Below are 16,644 nucleotides of genomic sequence, written 5' to 3'. Positions count from 1 at the left end.
TTTACACCTTTTTCCTTACAAATCCACCTACCACATCAATCAGAACATACAGACCTTGCTTGTTCTTAATTCTGTTTTGTTAATTTTGAATTACTTGATTCTTACATTTATGTCTTCATAATGTGAATAGACTGTCACTGGCTTGTACCTGATTTTCTGTAATTTTCAGAGTACTTCCCACCAACAGCTTAGTACCCGTGATGCTTGCAGCTTTCTTTAGAAAGCAAGCTAGTTGAAACTGGCTTCAAACTGGAAAAAAAGATACTGCAAAATAGTGCAGCAAATAAAACCACCAGATAAGCCCCTTCCCTTGTGTACTTGCTATGCATATGCTTTTGTGCTAAGGGGATGTAAAACAGTAACACCAGCACAAAATGACTTATACAGCGGTAATCTCTAAATGTATTTATGAAAGCTCCACAACTTACGCAATCTTGGCACACACTGAGCACTTCCACTGCCCATCAGTTCCCACAACACGACACTTATTGCAGACTCGAAGTTTGCAGGTTTGGCACAGGTCTCCTCTGTCAAAGATTAAGCCCAGGCTTTTCTGACAGCGAACACAGACCCTACTGTTGTCCTGTTGACAATGACGGTTTCCACCTTTCCTTCTCACTTCCAGAAGCTCATTTTTCAATTTCCTAGAAGTAAGAAAATAAAATCTTTGAATTTGGAGATACAACTCAATGATCTGTAATAATTTTTTAACAGATGAAGATTTGGCGCTAAAAAGTAGAAGACTCAAATAAATAAAATACATTTTTTTTTTTATATTCGCTGTATTTTTTGACACACATATGACAAAGAAGAATAAATCTATCCTCCACCTCTCAGACATGCAGTCAAGAGCAAAATCTCATGGTAGATCAGTATAAGCAACTGCAGACAGCCGAGCAGTTCTGGACAATTGGTAAACCACCTTTGCTTATCCCTCATCAATAATTCAAGTCATGCTGAGCCCAGGTTGACAGCAGCTCAAAACTGGGACTATCCTGTGCATCCACACAAGGAAAAGGATAAAATCTTACCTGTAATTAGTATGCATTTAATACTATGCCAGCATAGGGTTAGCTAGGAACACATATGCAGTTCTGCACCGGCTATTCAAAGCCTAAAAAAGCCCCAAACCAAAACATCTAAATAGATAGTGGTGTTATGCTGTGATACAATTAAAAAAAAAAAAAAAAAAAAAGAGAATGCCAGTTTAAATAATGTGACTTGCAGATTACCAGTTCTGCCACTGACTTTGCAGGATAAAAATATTTGCATTTAAGACCTAATTTTGAAGGCTGCAATTTCAATGGTGCATGAGTTGGGTCCTTAAAGAGAAAATAACAATAAGTGAGATGCAACTACTATATTTCCAACAGCAAAAAAGGGAATTCGAAGAGAAAGAGTCAGGAAGGATGACAGGAGAGGCAGCTTTCTATGCCTATTTTCCCAAACCAGGGACTCAAGCAGGACCCCATCATAACCCAAACCTTTCACTATTAGCTCCTTGTACCTTGATTCCTGACCTCAACTCCAGAGCTTTCCCTCCCAGGCCACAGCCTCTAGCTCTTACCCCTCCCAACCCACAGAACTATCTAGGTTGGAAGGGAATATTGGAGGTCACCTAGTCTAAACTCACAGCCAAAGCAGGGCCAACCAGACTGCCAGTTGCAGATCAAGGCTTTTTCCAACTGAATCTTGAGTAACAGAGTAACTCCAAGCAAAGAGTCTACAATGTCTCTGGGCACCTGTTCCAGAATCTGACTAAATTTTATGGTTTGTTTTTTTTTTTTTTTTTTTAAAAAGCCTTTCTAATATCTAACCAGAATCTTCCACATTCCAGCTTGTTCCCATTGCCTCTTCTCCTTTCACTGTGTACCTCTGAAAGGAGTCTGGCTCCATTTTTTCTACACTGTCACGCGAAGGACTTGAAGACAGCAATCATGTCTTGCCTTTGCCTTCTCTTCTGAAGGCTAAGCAAACCCAGTTCCCTTTGCCTCTCCTTCTATGTCACGTGGTCCAGCCCTCTGATCATCTTGATGGCTCTCCATTGAACACGCTCCAGTATGTCAATGCCCCTCCTGTTCTGGGGAGCCCCAAACTGGAAACTGTATTTCAGATGTGGTCTCACAATTGCTGAATAGAGGGGATAACCACTGGCCTCAACTGCTAATGTAGTCCTGTATGTGGTCAAAATGGTTATGTCCTCCCAACACTTCTCAGCTGAAGCTCCATCCACTCAACCCCCACACTCATCCTCTCATCCACCTCAATCTTTTCAATAAACAACCTACAGGTCCCCTGCTCTCTCCAGGCTCTTTCCTGACTTCCCCCCCACCCAATCCCTCCTATCTTAACCTCCTCCATCCTTTCAAACCCTTCTTGCACTCCACTCTACCCCAGAATTCCTCCTCCCCAGGGCCCCAGCTCAGCAGCTCCTAAGTTCTTTCAGTTTTACATGCCTGGGCGTTGCTGTGTCCCCATTCCCTCACCCTTCTCTACACTCTCTTTCATGCACTGCCATCAGCCAAGACCCTCCAGAGTCCCTCTCTCATGAACCACCCCCGCTCGCTGAAATCACCATCTCTGCATACACATAGATGCTCTAAGAGGGATTTAAAAAAAAAAAGGCTACTGGCTTCACCTAAAGATCAGTAAAAAGGTGTCAGGAAGAAAGACACTGTAGGAAGACAAAACCAATAAAAGATTACAGGTTGCAGCGCAGTGAAGGAGGCTGGGGACATTGCTTAGGCCACCAGGGACTAAGGTCTGACAGAATTAGGTTATTTGTGGATACATTGCCTTGCTAAAAGGTTGGCTAGTATTTTGCTTCCCACTGGGATCCCATGAACAACAGCTGCTCTGCAACCACCTGGCCTGCGGATGCTCAACCTCTTGACAGCTTTTGAAAAAAAGGCATGTCCAATCCCTCCAGGCAGCAACTACAAAACCTGTCAAGCATTTTCCTCTGCTGGCCTCTATCCAAAAGTGATTTCTTCATCCTGCTTTGGACCCTTCTTCTCCTACATTCAATCCAAACAGCCATTCTCATGCCATAGCCTTCAAAAGTTTGTCCAGGCTTCACGAGCTTTCTTGGTACTTTGCTAATTGTTCTTGCAGTTTATCGATTGCATCTTACTTCTACCTACCTCCTGCAGAGACACACTTAGTTACAGGTCCATGTCCATTTTGTTCTTCTGTCAGTCAGCCAGTTCCAAATGCAGATGGATGACCTGCACTACAGCAACTGCCAACTGCGCTGCAATATTGCCACTGTGCACAGGGAAGGCAGATGATCACCACTTTTGCCACACCCTCCTTGGATCTACCTCCTAAAAAAGCCTGCCTTCAAACAGCAGAAGTCAATTTATCTGCTTCTTCTGGACCGAGAACTAAAGGCAAAAAAAAAACCCATACAAAAAAAAACCCTGCTACTAGAATGCTCTCGACCACACAATTTTAAAAGGGATACCACACCTATCCGCTTGAATAACAAATAGACCTTTCATAGACCTGCTTGTGAAGACATCCAATTACTACTGAGGTTATGGTCACTTACATTTCACTAAATATCAAACAACATTCACAAAGTGCTTGATGATTTACTGTCTCCCCTCTTGGCAGTACGAATTCGTCAAAGTAGTGTGCTACGCGGCCCCTTTATTTTAGTACAGCCACATTTAGTACCAACTGATCCCAGGGAAATTTGTTAAGATTGGATCATGCTTTCACACATTGAGACGTATTGCAGCACTTTCCAGGTTCACTCCCAAAGCTGTCCCTGTCACAGCTGAGTGTCCTTCACCAGGAATTCTTAACCTGGCCAATACTTGGTGTTTCTGTCCCTCTCATCTACTTTTTGTCTTCCTGGAGCTTGCTGAAGTCATCCACTTGCCTCTGCGCTGGGTCCACCCAATGAATAGGGCTCAGAGCTGCAATGGGGAACACTGCTGCCAGGAGACTTTCAAGCATGGAAAATGAAGACCCAAGAAAAAGAAGAGGAAGGGCAGATCTGGTTTGCACCTACCACCTGGATCATCACCCACCAATTTCTGTTCTACCTTCCCCCTGCGAGCTGACAGCAGACAAGGACACACTGTCCCACCAGAGCTCTGGGACCGCTCCTTGCTTCCACATGGCCTCTTTGGCATCTCAGCCACTCCACTCTTCCTACTCACTTCTCATAGGTCAGCTCAAACAGTTTGTCTAACTTATTGGTACAGAGGTGACAGCTATGGTTTACGTCTAAGTACAACAAGCAAACACTAACAGATGCAGCTTTACTCAGCTTCCCCACACAAAACTCCCTCTGGATCTGTACTGGGTTTACATGGCAAGGTTTTGGCAGTTGGGGGTCTTCAGGGGTGACCTCTGTGAGATGAAATCAGGGGCTGTGCCTTTGCAGGCAGAGCCGGTTCCAGATGGCTCCAGAACAGACCCACCACTGGCCAAAGCTAAGCCCATCAGCAATACTAGTGGCACTTCTGTGATAACATATTTAAGAAAGGGGGAAAATGCTGCACAGCAGCTGTGAGATGGAGGAGCGAGGAAAATGTGAAACAGCCCTGCAGACACCAAGTCATTGAAGGAGGAGGAAGAGGAGGTGCTCCACCTGCCGGAGCAGAGATTCCCCTACAGCCCACAGAGAAGATAATGGTGAAGCAGGTTGTCTCCCTGCATCCCATGGAGGGCCCCATGCTGGAGCAGGTGAGCATGCCCTGAAGGAAGCTGCAGCCCATGGAGAGCTCTTGCTGGAGCAGGCTCCTGGCAAGAACTGCATCCCATGGGAGCACAGGAACAGTCTGTTCCTGGAAGACTACACCCCCATGAAAAGGACCTATGCTGGAACAGGAGACAAGTGTCAGTAGGAAGGAGTAGCAGAGAAAAAGTGTTACAAACTGACCGCAACCCTCATTCCCCATCCCCCTGCATCACTTGGGGCAGGGGAGGAGATAGAAGAGTTGGGAACAAAGGAGTGAAGTTGAACCTGGGAAGAAGGGGGGGTGAGGGAAAGCTGTTTTAGTTTTGTCCTTGTTTCTCTGTATCCTACTTTTTTTTTTTTTTAAATTGGCAAGAAATTAATTTTCCCCAAGTCAAGTCTGTTTTGCCTGTGTCAAGCAATCTCCCTGTCATTATCTCGATCCATTAGTTTTTTCATCTTATTTCCCCGCCCCCGTCCTGGTCAGGGAGGGAGCAAGAGAGTGACTTGGGGGGTGTCTGGCAGCCAGCCAAGGTCAACCCACCACAGACTCCTTTCCCCCCTTCCTGTCTGCTTGTTTGTTCTGAGTCTCCTTCAGCAGCAAAACCACCTTACTAGTACTGGGGAGACAACTTAGTCTCTGGAGAAGAAGAGGGCGAATCAGCCTTAAACACTCTGCACACAAAATGTTCTCTCATTATTTACCCACCTTTCACCAGAGTTTCATCTGGTCACCAGTCAACAATAATAGAAACTCAGGCATTTGAAAATCTTGGAATTTTTGAATACCTTCAAAATCCTCTCCCCTCAGAGTCATATGATTGATTCAACACTAAAATAATACTCAAAATTAAGAAATCATATTCGGTTCCTTGGGTATGTTCAAGCTTCTCTTTGTAGCCACAAGGGACAGGCTTTCCTCTTCCCTCCACTCATTCACAATGAAGCCTAAGAGAACTTGGACACTGTGGGCTATGGAAAACACAACAAAGTCTGAGGGCTTCTGACAGTATGATAGAAGCTGGTAACACTGAGACATTCTTATTTCAGCTGGAGCACAGAAATTGTTGTCAGCTAGCTGGACCAGATTCCTATGAACACAGAGTATTGGTTATCCAGTCAAAAGGGAGAAATTGCTAGCAGAAGAGTTCAAGATAAGCAACTGAATGCTATAGGTCCATCTAGATTCCCTGAAATACAAGAAAGGAGAGGGGGAACATTTCTGTGGCACAAAAATCAGAGAAGTGCAGCCAAATACACACACCTCGGCTCACTTTATTTCTCAGATGAATATTATTTCTCATCATAAAGCCATAACTTTTCAATAAAATAGCTGGTTCTAAATAAGAATGTGTCTAAGTTATTAATACAGAAAATTCTTAGGATAAATCACAGCATTAGAGGACGAAGAGCATCCACAAGAACAACTTTTACGGTGTAGTCCCAAACGTTGCTAAGGTCTTTAGAAGTTTTTCTACAATTAAACGCATCCACTGTTACATGCTTCATTCTAAAACCCCAAACGGGACTGAGGACTCCAGATGTGTCTCACCAGGGCTGAGGAGAAGGATCACCTCCCTTGACCTGCTGGTGACACTCTGCCTAATGCAGCCCAGGATGCTGTTGGTCATCTTTTTTGCCACAAGGGCACATTGCAGGCTCACAGTCAACTTGGCATCCACCAGGACCCCCAGGGCCTCTTCTGCCAAGCTGCTTTCCAGGCAGTCAGCACCAAGCCTGTACTGGTGTATGTGGTTATTCCTCCCCAGGTGCAGGACTTGATGTTTCCCTTTGTTGAACTCCATGAGATTCCTGTTAGTCCTTTTCTCCAGCCTGTCAAGGTCTCTCTAAATGTCAGCACACTCATGTGGTCTACCAACCACTCCTCCCAGTTTTCTATTACCTGCAAACTTGCCGAGGATGCACTCTATCCTATCATCTGAGTCATTAATGAAGATAATGAACAGTATTGACCCCAGTATTGATTCCTAGGGTACACTGCTGCTGGCTGTCCTCCAGCTAGACTTTGTCAGTGACCATAACCCTCTCAGCCCAGAAGCCCCAGAAGCTCAGCCAGTTCAGTCTGACTCACTGTCTATTTACACAGTCTGTACAAACCGGTGGTGTCAAAAGCCTTGCTGAAGTAAAAATAAACAACATCCACTGCTCTCCCCTCATCTACCAAGCCAGTCATTTCATCACAGTTTATCAAGTTGGTCAAGCATGACTTCCCCTTGGTGAATCCATGCTGACTTCCTGCGGACCTCCTTGTCCTTCATGTGCCTGGAAGTCGTTTCCAGGATTAGCTGATCCATCAGTTTCCCAGAGACTGAGGTGAGGCTGACCACAGCCTGTAGTTCTCTGGGTTTTCCTTCTTGCCCTTTCTGAAGAGAGGAATGACATTTGCTTTCCTCCAGTCCTCAGACACCTCTCCCAACCACCATGATCATACAAAGATTATCAAGAGTAGCCTTGTGATAACATGAGCCAATTCCCTTAGCACCCATAGGCACATCCCATCATGACTGCTGGACCCGTCCAGTCTGTCCAGTTTGTTTAAATATTCCCTAGTCTAATTCTCCTCCACTGAGGGCAAAGTTACCTTGCCCTGGACTTTCCCAACGATCTCAGTGGGCTGGGATTCCTGAAGACCTACCCTACCAGTAAAGACTGAGGCGGAGAAGGCATTGTGCACTTCAGCCTTTTCCACATGCTTTGTGACTAGGTCCTCTGTTCTATTCAGCAGCAGGCCCACACTTGTCCTAGCCTTCCTTTTGCTGCTGGTGTACTTGTAAAATATTTCTTGTTGCTCTTCACTTTCCTTGCCAGATATAATTTCAGGTGGATTGCAGCTTTCCTAATGCTATACTTGCATGCTTAGACTCCCAGGTCACTTGTCCCTACTTCCACTTCCTGTATGTTTCCTTTTTACGTCTATGTTTTGTCAGGAGCTCCTTGTTCATCCATACAGGTCTCCTGCCACCTTTCCTTGCTTTTCTGCTTGTCATGATTGTTCCTAAGCTTGGAAGAGGTGATCCTTCAAAACAAACAACACCCAGCCTCCCCCTGCCCGCCCCCCCCCCCCCCCCCCCCCCCCCAAAAAAAAAACCCTGAACCAAAAAAACAACCCCAACCATATCTCTTGGACTTCTCGCCAGTACAGTCTCCCATGAGACTTCCCAGCAAGTCCCTGACCAGCCCAAAATCTGCTCTTCTTAAGTCCAGAGCTGTGATCCTTTTTGCTTCCTTCCCTCCACTCAGAATCTTGAACTCCACTCCTGGTGACTGCATCAAGGCTGTCCCAACCTTCGCATCTCTGACCTGTTCCTTGTTGGCAAATTTATGTGGATATGCTTGGCACAGGCCTCCTGCCACCCCATTTTCTTGATTACAATGTTTCTCCTGTTCACCTCACCCCACCTAATTTGCTTGCCAACCTGGACCGCCACTTCTTTGCTTGATCATTAGTCATTCTCTCTACCTCATCTTTTTCATGGTCTCCTGTCAAAACTGTGAGTTTATAGACAGTAGAACTGCCAGCCAATGTTCAATAGAGGTAGTCTTTGAGAGACAATCGTGTTTTCGCATTTTATTCAATTTTGCAAACATTTGGTCAATCATATCCTATAGAAATAAAGGGGCACATACAATTCAGTTCCAGTTTCTTTTGGGACTTGAACATCTGCATGCAAAACAACAACCTGAACCTTGCCCAAGTGTCAGTGTAACTCAGAATATGAATATTGTTAATCCTCAAATCTCAAAAGGGTTAAAATACTAAGCACTAGCAAAGGCTCATTTTTCGTAGCAGATTTATTTACAGTGGCTCATTTTTACTTAAAAAAATAAAATCAACAGTGACCCATTGCATTTCAGGAACTCCACAGGCAGTATGATGCCATCTTTTTGGTAATCATCAGTATGTCCTATAGATTGCATCCAGGTGTCTAATGTTGAAATAAAACCTTCACTGAACTCCTTCAATTCCAGCCTTCTCCCTCCCCCCTGCAACTTTCAGGCCCTTTTGTGCTTAATTAAAAGCATCACTGGACACAAAGTCTGTGTTTTAAATAGTTCCAATTTTAAATAAGGGTATCTGTATCAGTCCAAACCAATAAACAGTGCATTTTTAAACAAAAGCTTGCTTAGAGATCAACATGTTGAAAAGCTTATCAATATTCTTTTGACATTAAAAAGGCATTATTCCTACTGTCCAATAGTGGTGACTACAACAGTGTTTTCCACTGCTGATGCAATACAAAATCTTGAATTCTTATCAGATGATAGTGGATCTGCCAACAGCATGAATTCTGAAAAGTGTTTGTTTTCTTGTTTTTTAATACAGAGCTGCCTTTGATGACTTTTAGGGAAGTGAGATAAAATACATCAACCCACAGCTTCTCCACTCACTTAAACAAACAAATAAAATAGAAAAATTAAAAAAGCAAACAAACAATGTATGGACAGATATACTGGATAAGAACTTTCTTTTGGGATTCCCTATACTATTTGTTGAATTGAACTACTGACTGACTGTAACAAATATGTTCAGATCTTAAGAAAATAAATAATGAAATGTCTCAAGGGCCAGGAAGAGTAGGAGGAGGTGGGTGAGTCAGCTGAAAAAAATCCATCATCATCAATCCAGCCTCTAAACAGCTACAGCCTAGCTGCACTAGTTACACAATATTGAAAAGGGATAACAAGTGCAGCATGTAGCTGGACTGATTTACTCCTGCTCTTTATCCCCCAAGACAGGAACCAGCTGTATTATAAACACCCAATTTCCTTTTGCCATTCTAACATTTGAGCTCTCCTTAATTTTAAAGGAATCTAATTAACCATGCAGTTAGATATTTTTAATCTCAAATATTAAACAAGAATTAATCTTTATCAGTCCTCTCCTAGTAATATGAAAGACAAAATAAATTCAGCAGAAGCCAATTTAATAACCTGCTGAGAAAAAGAATCCTATCATGCACTGAAGTTTCTAAACCATCTATTACAACAGCTGTTTGATAGAAGATAGTATTAAAAAGAAATTTGTTACTGCCAAGGATAGCAGAATGTTTAGCCATTCCCCTAACTGTGAATTTATATTAAGATCCCTCTACTGTCTGAGAAAATATATTAAGTGCATTGGAGAAGAGTTCTGTTGCAACTAGTATTCCAGGTAACACTGAATGACTTAATCCAAGCCTTTCCAAATGGGGCCTAAAAGGCCCATATAACATATCAAAGCAGGAAACAAAAATAAACAAAAAAAAGACTTAGCCAACACCAAATTTGAGAAATGACTCAGATCCTAGATTAAGTCCATCTAACAAGTAAATATGAACACCTGATGCCTTGAAAAGATGAGGAAAAAAATGCAGGCAGCAAGGACCACAATTCTACAAAACCCAAACCAAGGAGCAGCAAGCAGTCATAGCTCTCGGCACACTTGCCCACTGCCTGCAAGAGGCGCAAAAGAGGCCCTAAAAGAGTCTGACTCTTCCCTACTGACACTAAAAGTCAGGAGGCAAAGGCACTCGTTCCGTCACAAATGCAGCCTCCAGAGATGGAGTATTCCCAAACCGTTATAATCCTGCAAAGAGGAAGAAGCAATGAGAAGCCTTAACAGGTCCATTTTTTTCTTAACAGCATGCTTTACCCTAGAGAACATTTATTGCGCAAGTACAGAAAAGTAGAATAGCTATACTGCTGCAAGAGCCAAGACACTCAGTGCTCAAGCCATTCACTTAAATGAATGCCATCATTTCCTCTAACTCTGTCAGCACAACCCACTTGCTTTGAGTCAGGTAACTTTTTAATACCAAACTGACTTTTTTTATTTTTTTTTCATTTCAGTAGGATTTTTTCTACCTCATTTCCTCTCCCTTTTTTGAAAAATCACTGTTGAATGCAATGGCATACACGATTCCTCAGTTTGATTTTCAAATTTCTCCTGCATCTTCCTTCTCCCCATTTCAAAAACCTTTTTAATCTTAAGATGTAGAGCAGCAGAATCCAAGTATTCCTAATTTTATTTTGCCATTGTAAATTTCCAGATTTCAAAGAGTCAAAAAATTACAGTAAAAAAAAAAAAACAAACTGTGCTCAACCTACTGTAATTATAAGACTTCAGCAGGAAAGAAGTTTAAATATATGAAATTGCTTCAGTCTTGCACCTGTTCTTAAGAAAGTTCTGTTTCCTGCACAGATGCGTTGACACATCCTCCTTCTGAAGCTGTGCAGCTGTTAACTTAGATACTACAGAATTTTTCTGTGCAGGAACTGGTATCAACATACTTCTGGAGGCTGAGGGAGAAAGGAAATTTCCTCCCCAGACTGACTGCCAGTACCTCCTCCAAATTCAACCAGATTCCCTCCGCTGTCTGACACAATATATGGAAAGTAACAGTAAATATTATTGACAATTCACCAAAGGATGGGCTATTAGCAAGTTCCATTGAGATATCCTTGCATTGTAAAATCTATCCATTTGAATACCTGAAGTATTTTTTAGGTTCTTATTTTATAAGCACAGATTTTCACATTTTGCTTATGTAACAGATCTGTATGACAAAAACTGTCTTAAGAATATCCGAGTATGGAGGTATATTGGTGACAACAAAAGGAAACAGGGAAAGGCAAAGAATGAATTTGCAAAGGAAAACAGAAGTAGTGTAATGAATGGCAGAATGGAGCCCAGCTAACAGAAGGTAAGGAGGCACGGGAACTGAAATGATATTGGATACTATAATGACAACCAGCTTCCACCGATGAACCTTTTTCTGAGTAACTCCCTCATCCTCTCAACTAAAAACTGTTACTAAGATTTCAAAAACTAAAATGTAAATTGCTTGTTGGTTTCTTACTAGTCTTTGATAAAATAAATTGTACCCAGAGTATGAGAATTAATCACCATCAGAAATTCTTTCACCAGTGGAGGATCTTCATTCTTGAAGAACATTGGAGAGCAGACCAGGCATCTCTACCCTTAGAGTACTGGCAATAGTAACTACTTCTGATGGAAAAGTCTCTGGTTCAAACAATAACAGTGTGTTAAATTCACTTGACAAACAAGATAGCTGCCAGACAAGCAACCTCCTAACTTCTCATACACGTACGGATGAGCAATATGCTTTAACATAAGGATTGTTTCCTTCAAATATTTCTAGGCAGTTTTGCAAAAACAGACCATATACCATACTATATACTATCTTGCAGTCATTTTGTGCTTATAAACAAGTCCAAATGTATACTCAAGCAGGTAAGACAATTCCCATTCCTGTTACTCAAGTTTTTTTTTCTAAAGTACTTGCCTGTAGTTACCACATGGTGGTATCCATGCTAACAGTTTCTCCTATATTGTAATGAAGTTAATACCCTACCCTAAATTGCTTCTGTGGATCTCTTCGGACTGATGAGGAGATGCCATTTCAGGTAAGTCAACTTTCCTTGTCAATACAGATCTGGCACTGTTGCAATTCTTACACAACTTCTGGCAACCTAAATGCTGGGGAAATGATTCAAGTAATAACCCAATAAAGCCTTATCCTTGGAAGAAATTGGCACGTTCCTTCTTTGTTTTCTCAGTTCAGCAATTATTATGCTGGTATCTCCTCTTCTAAAAGCACAGTATTCACAGCTTTGCTTCGTAAAGAATGAAAAGAACCTTTGTATTTTAAACACTGTCTAGGAAAATAGTCATGGTAAGAAAGCAATGGACATTAGCAGCACATGTCACACGTGTTTGCTCTGTTGTAGCATAATAATATTGAGATGAAGAGCTAGCTCCAAATGCAAAATGCTATGCCCATTAGATCCAGTTCCCTGTGTAACACCACAGCTGGGGAGGACGCAGTGAGGCTGCTGTTGGAACAGAAACAAACCAACAGCAGTTAGATGAAACACACCCAGTACATGGTACACCCCCCCTTTCAGCAAATACATTCTTTCAATTTAGTATTGACTTCATGACTTATGACACTACACATTAAATGTGATACCGGTTTTCATAAAAAGGGTCTTAAAAGAACAAAACTATTTAAAAATAGTAAAAGGGTGGGGAAATAAGGAAAGAGATACATGTTTCAGTCCAAAACATTCCATTCAGAATGTCTTGATTGACATTATCTGGATGCAACTTTCTCCCAGGAACTCACATGTTAAAAAAAAAAAAAGCCAACACTACTTTTTCACCCTCAGTACGGTCAAGTTCACTATTTTTAGCTATTTTATCTCTATGTAATTTAATGATTTCACCCAAATAAGCTTAGCATTTGAAAACAATTACGATGGTCATTTGACTGACATCAAAAGCATCATAGAGCAATGTTTAGAACGCTGTAGGTTATTTGCACAAGTAATCTACTAACAGCTTTAAATCAATATTCAAAGAAAACTTCCAGTCACACAAGATGCACACAGAAAGTTAAGAACATAAACCCTAACATTTATTAAGCAGGTTGCTTATTTGTATTACCAAAACTAGACCACAGAAAGAGTACTTGCTGCAATCTGTGTTCCTTTTGCATGTAGGTGAAGTATTTGTACATGAAATAAAAATACAAGAACAGCCACCTGCACTCCAGAACAAAAGTATGAGCAGTGGTAGTGAAAATAAACTCTTAACAACTTCATTATTAGGACATACTCCTACACTTACTATTGCTTTCATGTTGAATAGAAAGACCCTTTCAAGTTCCAATGGCTTTTGAAGACTAATAGGAACAGAAAAAACAATTATCAAGATAGTCTGTTCCACTCTTTCTGGATCTAACAAAAATTCTTCAGTACAATATACAAGTAAGCATCTTGCCAGAATGAAAAATGCCTTGAAAATAAATACAAAGGGGCTTGTTCTTCTGCAAAGTACTTCAATAAAATATATAACAGATTGCACCAAATGGAATTCCAAAAGCAACAAATGTTCCTCTGAAGTATATTTATAAGCCATAATTAAAGATATCCTTGCCAAGCTGTATTCAAAAAGAAAAATTGTTAAGTCTCCTAGGAAGCAGTTACCCACCCGGTTCTTTATAGTTTGCATATCTTGGAAGTCTTTTATAGACTACATTGCACCATTATCAGGCATAGTATGGTCTACTGACAAGTCTCCAAATATACTCGGTTCACATACAGGTGCTAGAAGTACGCCTAAGTATCACACTGCATTGTTAGTTATCCTAATTAGCATTATATTTCAGATTAACTTAATTTCTAGCCTTTTCTTAGCATGCCTTTTTCCACTTAACCACATCCTCCAGAGGTGCCTTGGGTTCTCAAACTCAGTAGGTTTGGCAGAGCAACTTCCAGTAGTGCCAAAAAAAGCAAAAAAATTAGGGTTTTTAAGACATCATATTAAAAAACCAACAACAAACCCCCCAAACCAACCAAACAAGAAAACCCCCACAAAACCTCAGGAGTTTCAACTTTCCACTTGAGATTGGGAAATGACAGTAGTAGAAAAGAAAGCTTTCTGGGGGTTTGAGAAGCTGGTGATCTGATACACTTCTGCACTTCATACTGACACACCTTTGATCGATGACTACTGGCACGTCACACATTTCCAAGGCCACCACCTTAGAAAACTGAAATACTTGCTTTGAAATGCTTATCCTATTACAAAATAGAGCACAATGCTTGGAACAAACAGTGCTCCATCTGTTTTCTTGTGTTCTGTTTTCTCCTTCATCTGACAAATCACGAAGAAGATGAAATGATTAATTTGCCCACACCACCACAAAGAAACACCTTTCCTTCCAGTCTTAGAGCAGAAGCAGCAACCAGTTTTAGCCCACTCCATTTATATGAACCACTATGTTTCCCCAGTTAAAAGGGCTGCACACCAATAGGGGCATTGCACTTAGACTTGCTTCTCTCAAGGTAGAAATACTTCCAAAACCAGTGGCTAACTCTGCATGGATTTCCAAAGAATAGTTTTATATAAAAGAAGCCTCAGCAGGTGCTGAACATCCATCTCTGCAATGCACAATGTCTACAATGCTTTTTAGCAAATCAAAGGGAAGAACAATGCAGCCTGGCCTTGGAGTACATGGACAAAAACCAGCAAAGGCTAGAAATCTTCCCTTTGTCATCCATTACACTCAGCAGCCTCGCCAACACCCAGTGCTGCATACATCCACGCTAAGCCTGTTTCTCAGAACCAGTGCTGTATAAAAGTTTAAAAGGGCAGCAGGAGAAGCGAGAGGAAGCTGCAACAACATACTAGAAAAGCATATGAACCTTTGCAGAACTGATACTTAGCTGAACTAACTGAATTTGAGTCATCTAAAATAGCTGACTCTCAGCCTGCCTCCACACATTGTTCTCTTAACTTCAATTTTTACCTTTTTTCCTCAGAAAAGAACACGTGGACTCTATTAATACCCTGAGTCTCTACTTCGCCCAACAGTGACTTTTGAGATCCATACCTGAGATTTTCAGTTTTATTTATTCATTTATTAGTAAATCAAGTAATTTCAAAAAATGAAGCGTCCTTCCTCCTCCCTATTCTGTAAGTACTGCAACAGAAAGAAAAAAGTCACTATCTCGCATTTGCCCCATGTTGCATGGACTCCTGTCCAGAGGTAGATGTTTACTTTCTCTCCCTGTGACACTTTCCAAACTTTCCCTCCTGCAGTCAGCTCTGGAGGCACAAAGCATACAGATCCTCTCAGAAGAAGAAAATTCAAGAGCCTTACTAAAGCCTTCCATTCACAGGGGGGGAATTCAGCCAAACTGGGCAAAATCTACAGAATCTGAAATTTAAAAACCACTGCTGTGTATTTTTGGACTTGTTATCTTTCTTACTCTTTTGCCTTGAAGCAACAGACACCATCTTTGTTTACAGAGGGCCACACTAGCAAGCAATTGTCTTTTTAACACACTTTGACTTATAATTAACTGCACCACCTCCCAACATTCATCCTTCTCCTGAGGCATCTAGAAAATCTTCACTGGGTACCACAAAATATCTATACTATGGACCATATTTTTAAGAACAACAATGAAAAGGGTTACCTTATCCTTTTATCTTCAATTTTTTTCAGATACTCATCTCTCTTCAATACTCCCAATATTGTTTCCCTTTCATGTTCCAACAAAAATGACAAATTGATGATCTCCAAGTGCTTCGTCATGATTCTTCAACAGCCACTCTTTCAATGACTGCTTTGCCCAATCAATTCTTCCAATGATTTATTTGCACAAGTCCAAAGGCACGTTTGTGTCAGAGTTATAAGATCCACACAGTCAAGAGGTATTTTGAAAAACGCTTCTTTAAGTTAACCAGGTATCAAAAATGTATTGCTTTGCCTTCCAGCTACACAAGAAATAAAGGTTTCTTCTTTGTTTCTTCCTCAAGAAAGCCAGTCATTTTCCTGGTTACTTAGTGCTCATGTGTCCTGACCGACGCTCAACGGCTCACTGCAGGCCTTCAGACTGCATTCACAAGCAGCTGCAGAATCACCTTCCTGGCATAACTGTAGTTTGGAGCCACAAAAAAGCTGGGTATATTTATTTCAAAATACCTGAAAGTCAAAACAAGACATTACCATCACGGTCTGATTTGAGAAAGGCTTAATCTAGTAATGGTTTGAAAGCCACCAAAGAATGGCTTGCAGACTACCAGGTTGTCTCAGGGGCTACTTAAACATCATGTTTTCTATGTTGTTGTTTATTTACTCATTAATGTTTGATTATTACGTTCCTCCAAGGGCTCTGCAATTATCTTCCTACTGCAATACATTTAAATGACTATATTTACCTTGTAATACTTCCATCCTAACAGTAATAAGCATGGGGGTGGGGGGGGAGGGGGGGGAGGAATGATTCTATTAATTTCCCTGAGATTACTTTAAGGGAAAAGCAAAAATTAGCAAGTGGAATGGCTTCAGAGGACAGCACTAAAGGTAAGATTCACCTCAAAACAAGTATACACCTGCATCTCGGCAAGTCATCCA

General features: G+C 41.4%; 1 protein-coding gene across 1 annotated transcript in view; it reads right to left on the bottom strand.

Moving 5' to 3' along the window:
* Positions 1-15,822, bottom strand: part of SYTL5 (synaptotagmin like 5) — a gene marked incomplete at both ends in the record, with an annotated part of 60,680 nt that extends 44,858 nt beyond the window's left edge. Inside the window, 2 exons of the mRNA XM_082333245.1 lie at positions 429-644; positions 15,704-15,822. Of these exons, the coding sequence (XP_082189371.1) occupies positions 429-644; positions 15,704-15,822 (335 nt within the window). The remainder of the gene's footprint in view (positions 1-428; positions 645-15,703) is intronic.
* Between the last annotated feature and the right edge of the window lie 822 nt (positions 15,823-16,644).

The sequence above is a fragment of the Platalea leucorodia genome, assembly GCF_965183815.1.
Source record: "Platalea leucorodia genome assembly, chromosome: 2".
Lineage (NCBI taxonomy): Eukaryota > Metazoa > Chordata > Aves > Pelecaniformes > Threskiornithidae > Platalea > Platalea leucorodia.
This window is presented reverse-complemented; position numbering and strand designations above follow the sequence as displayed.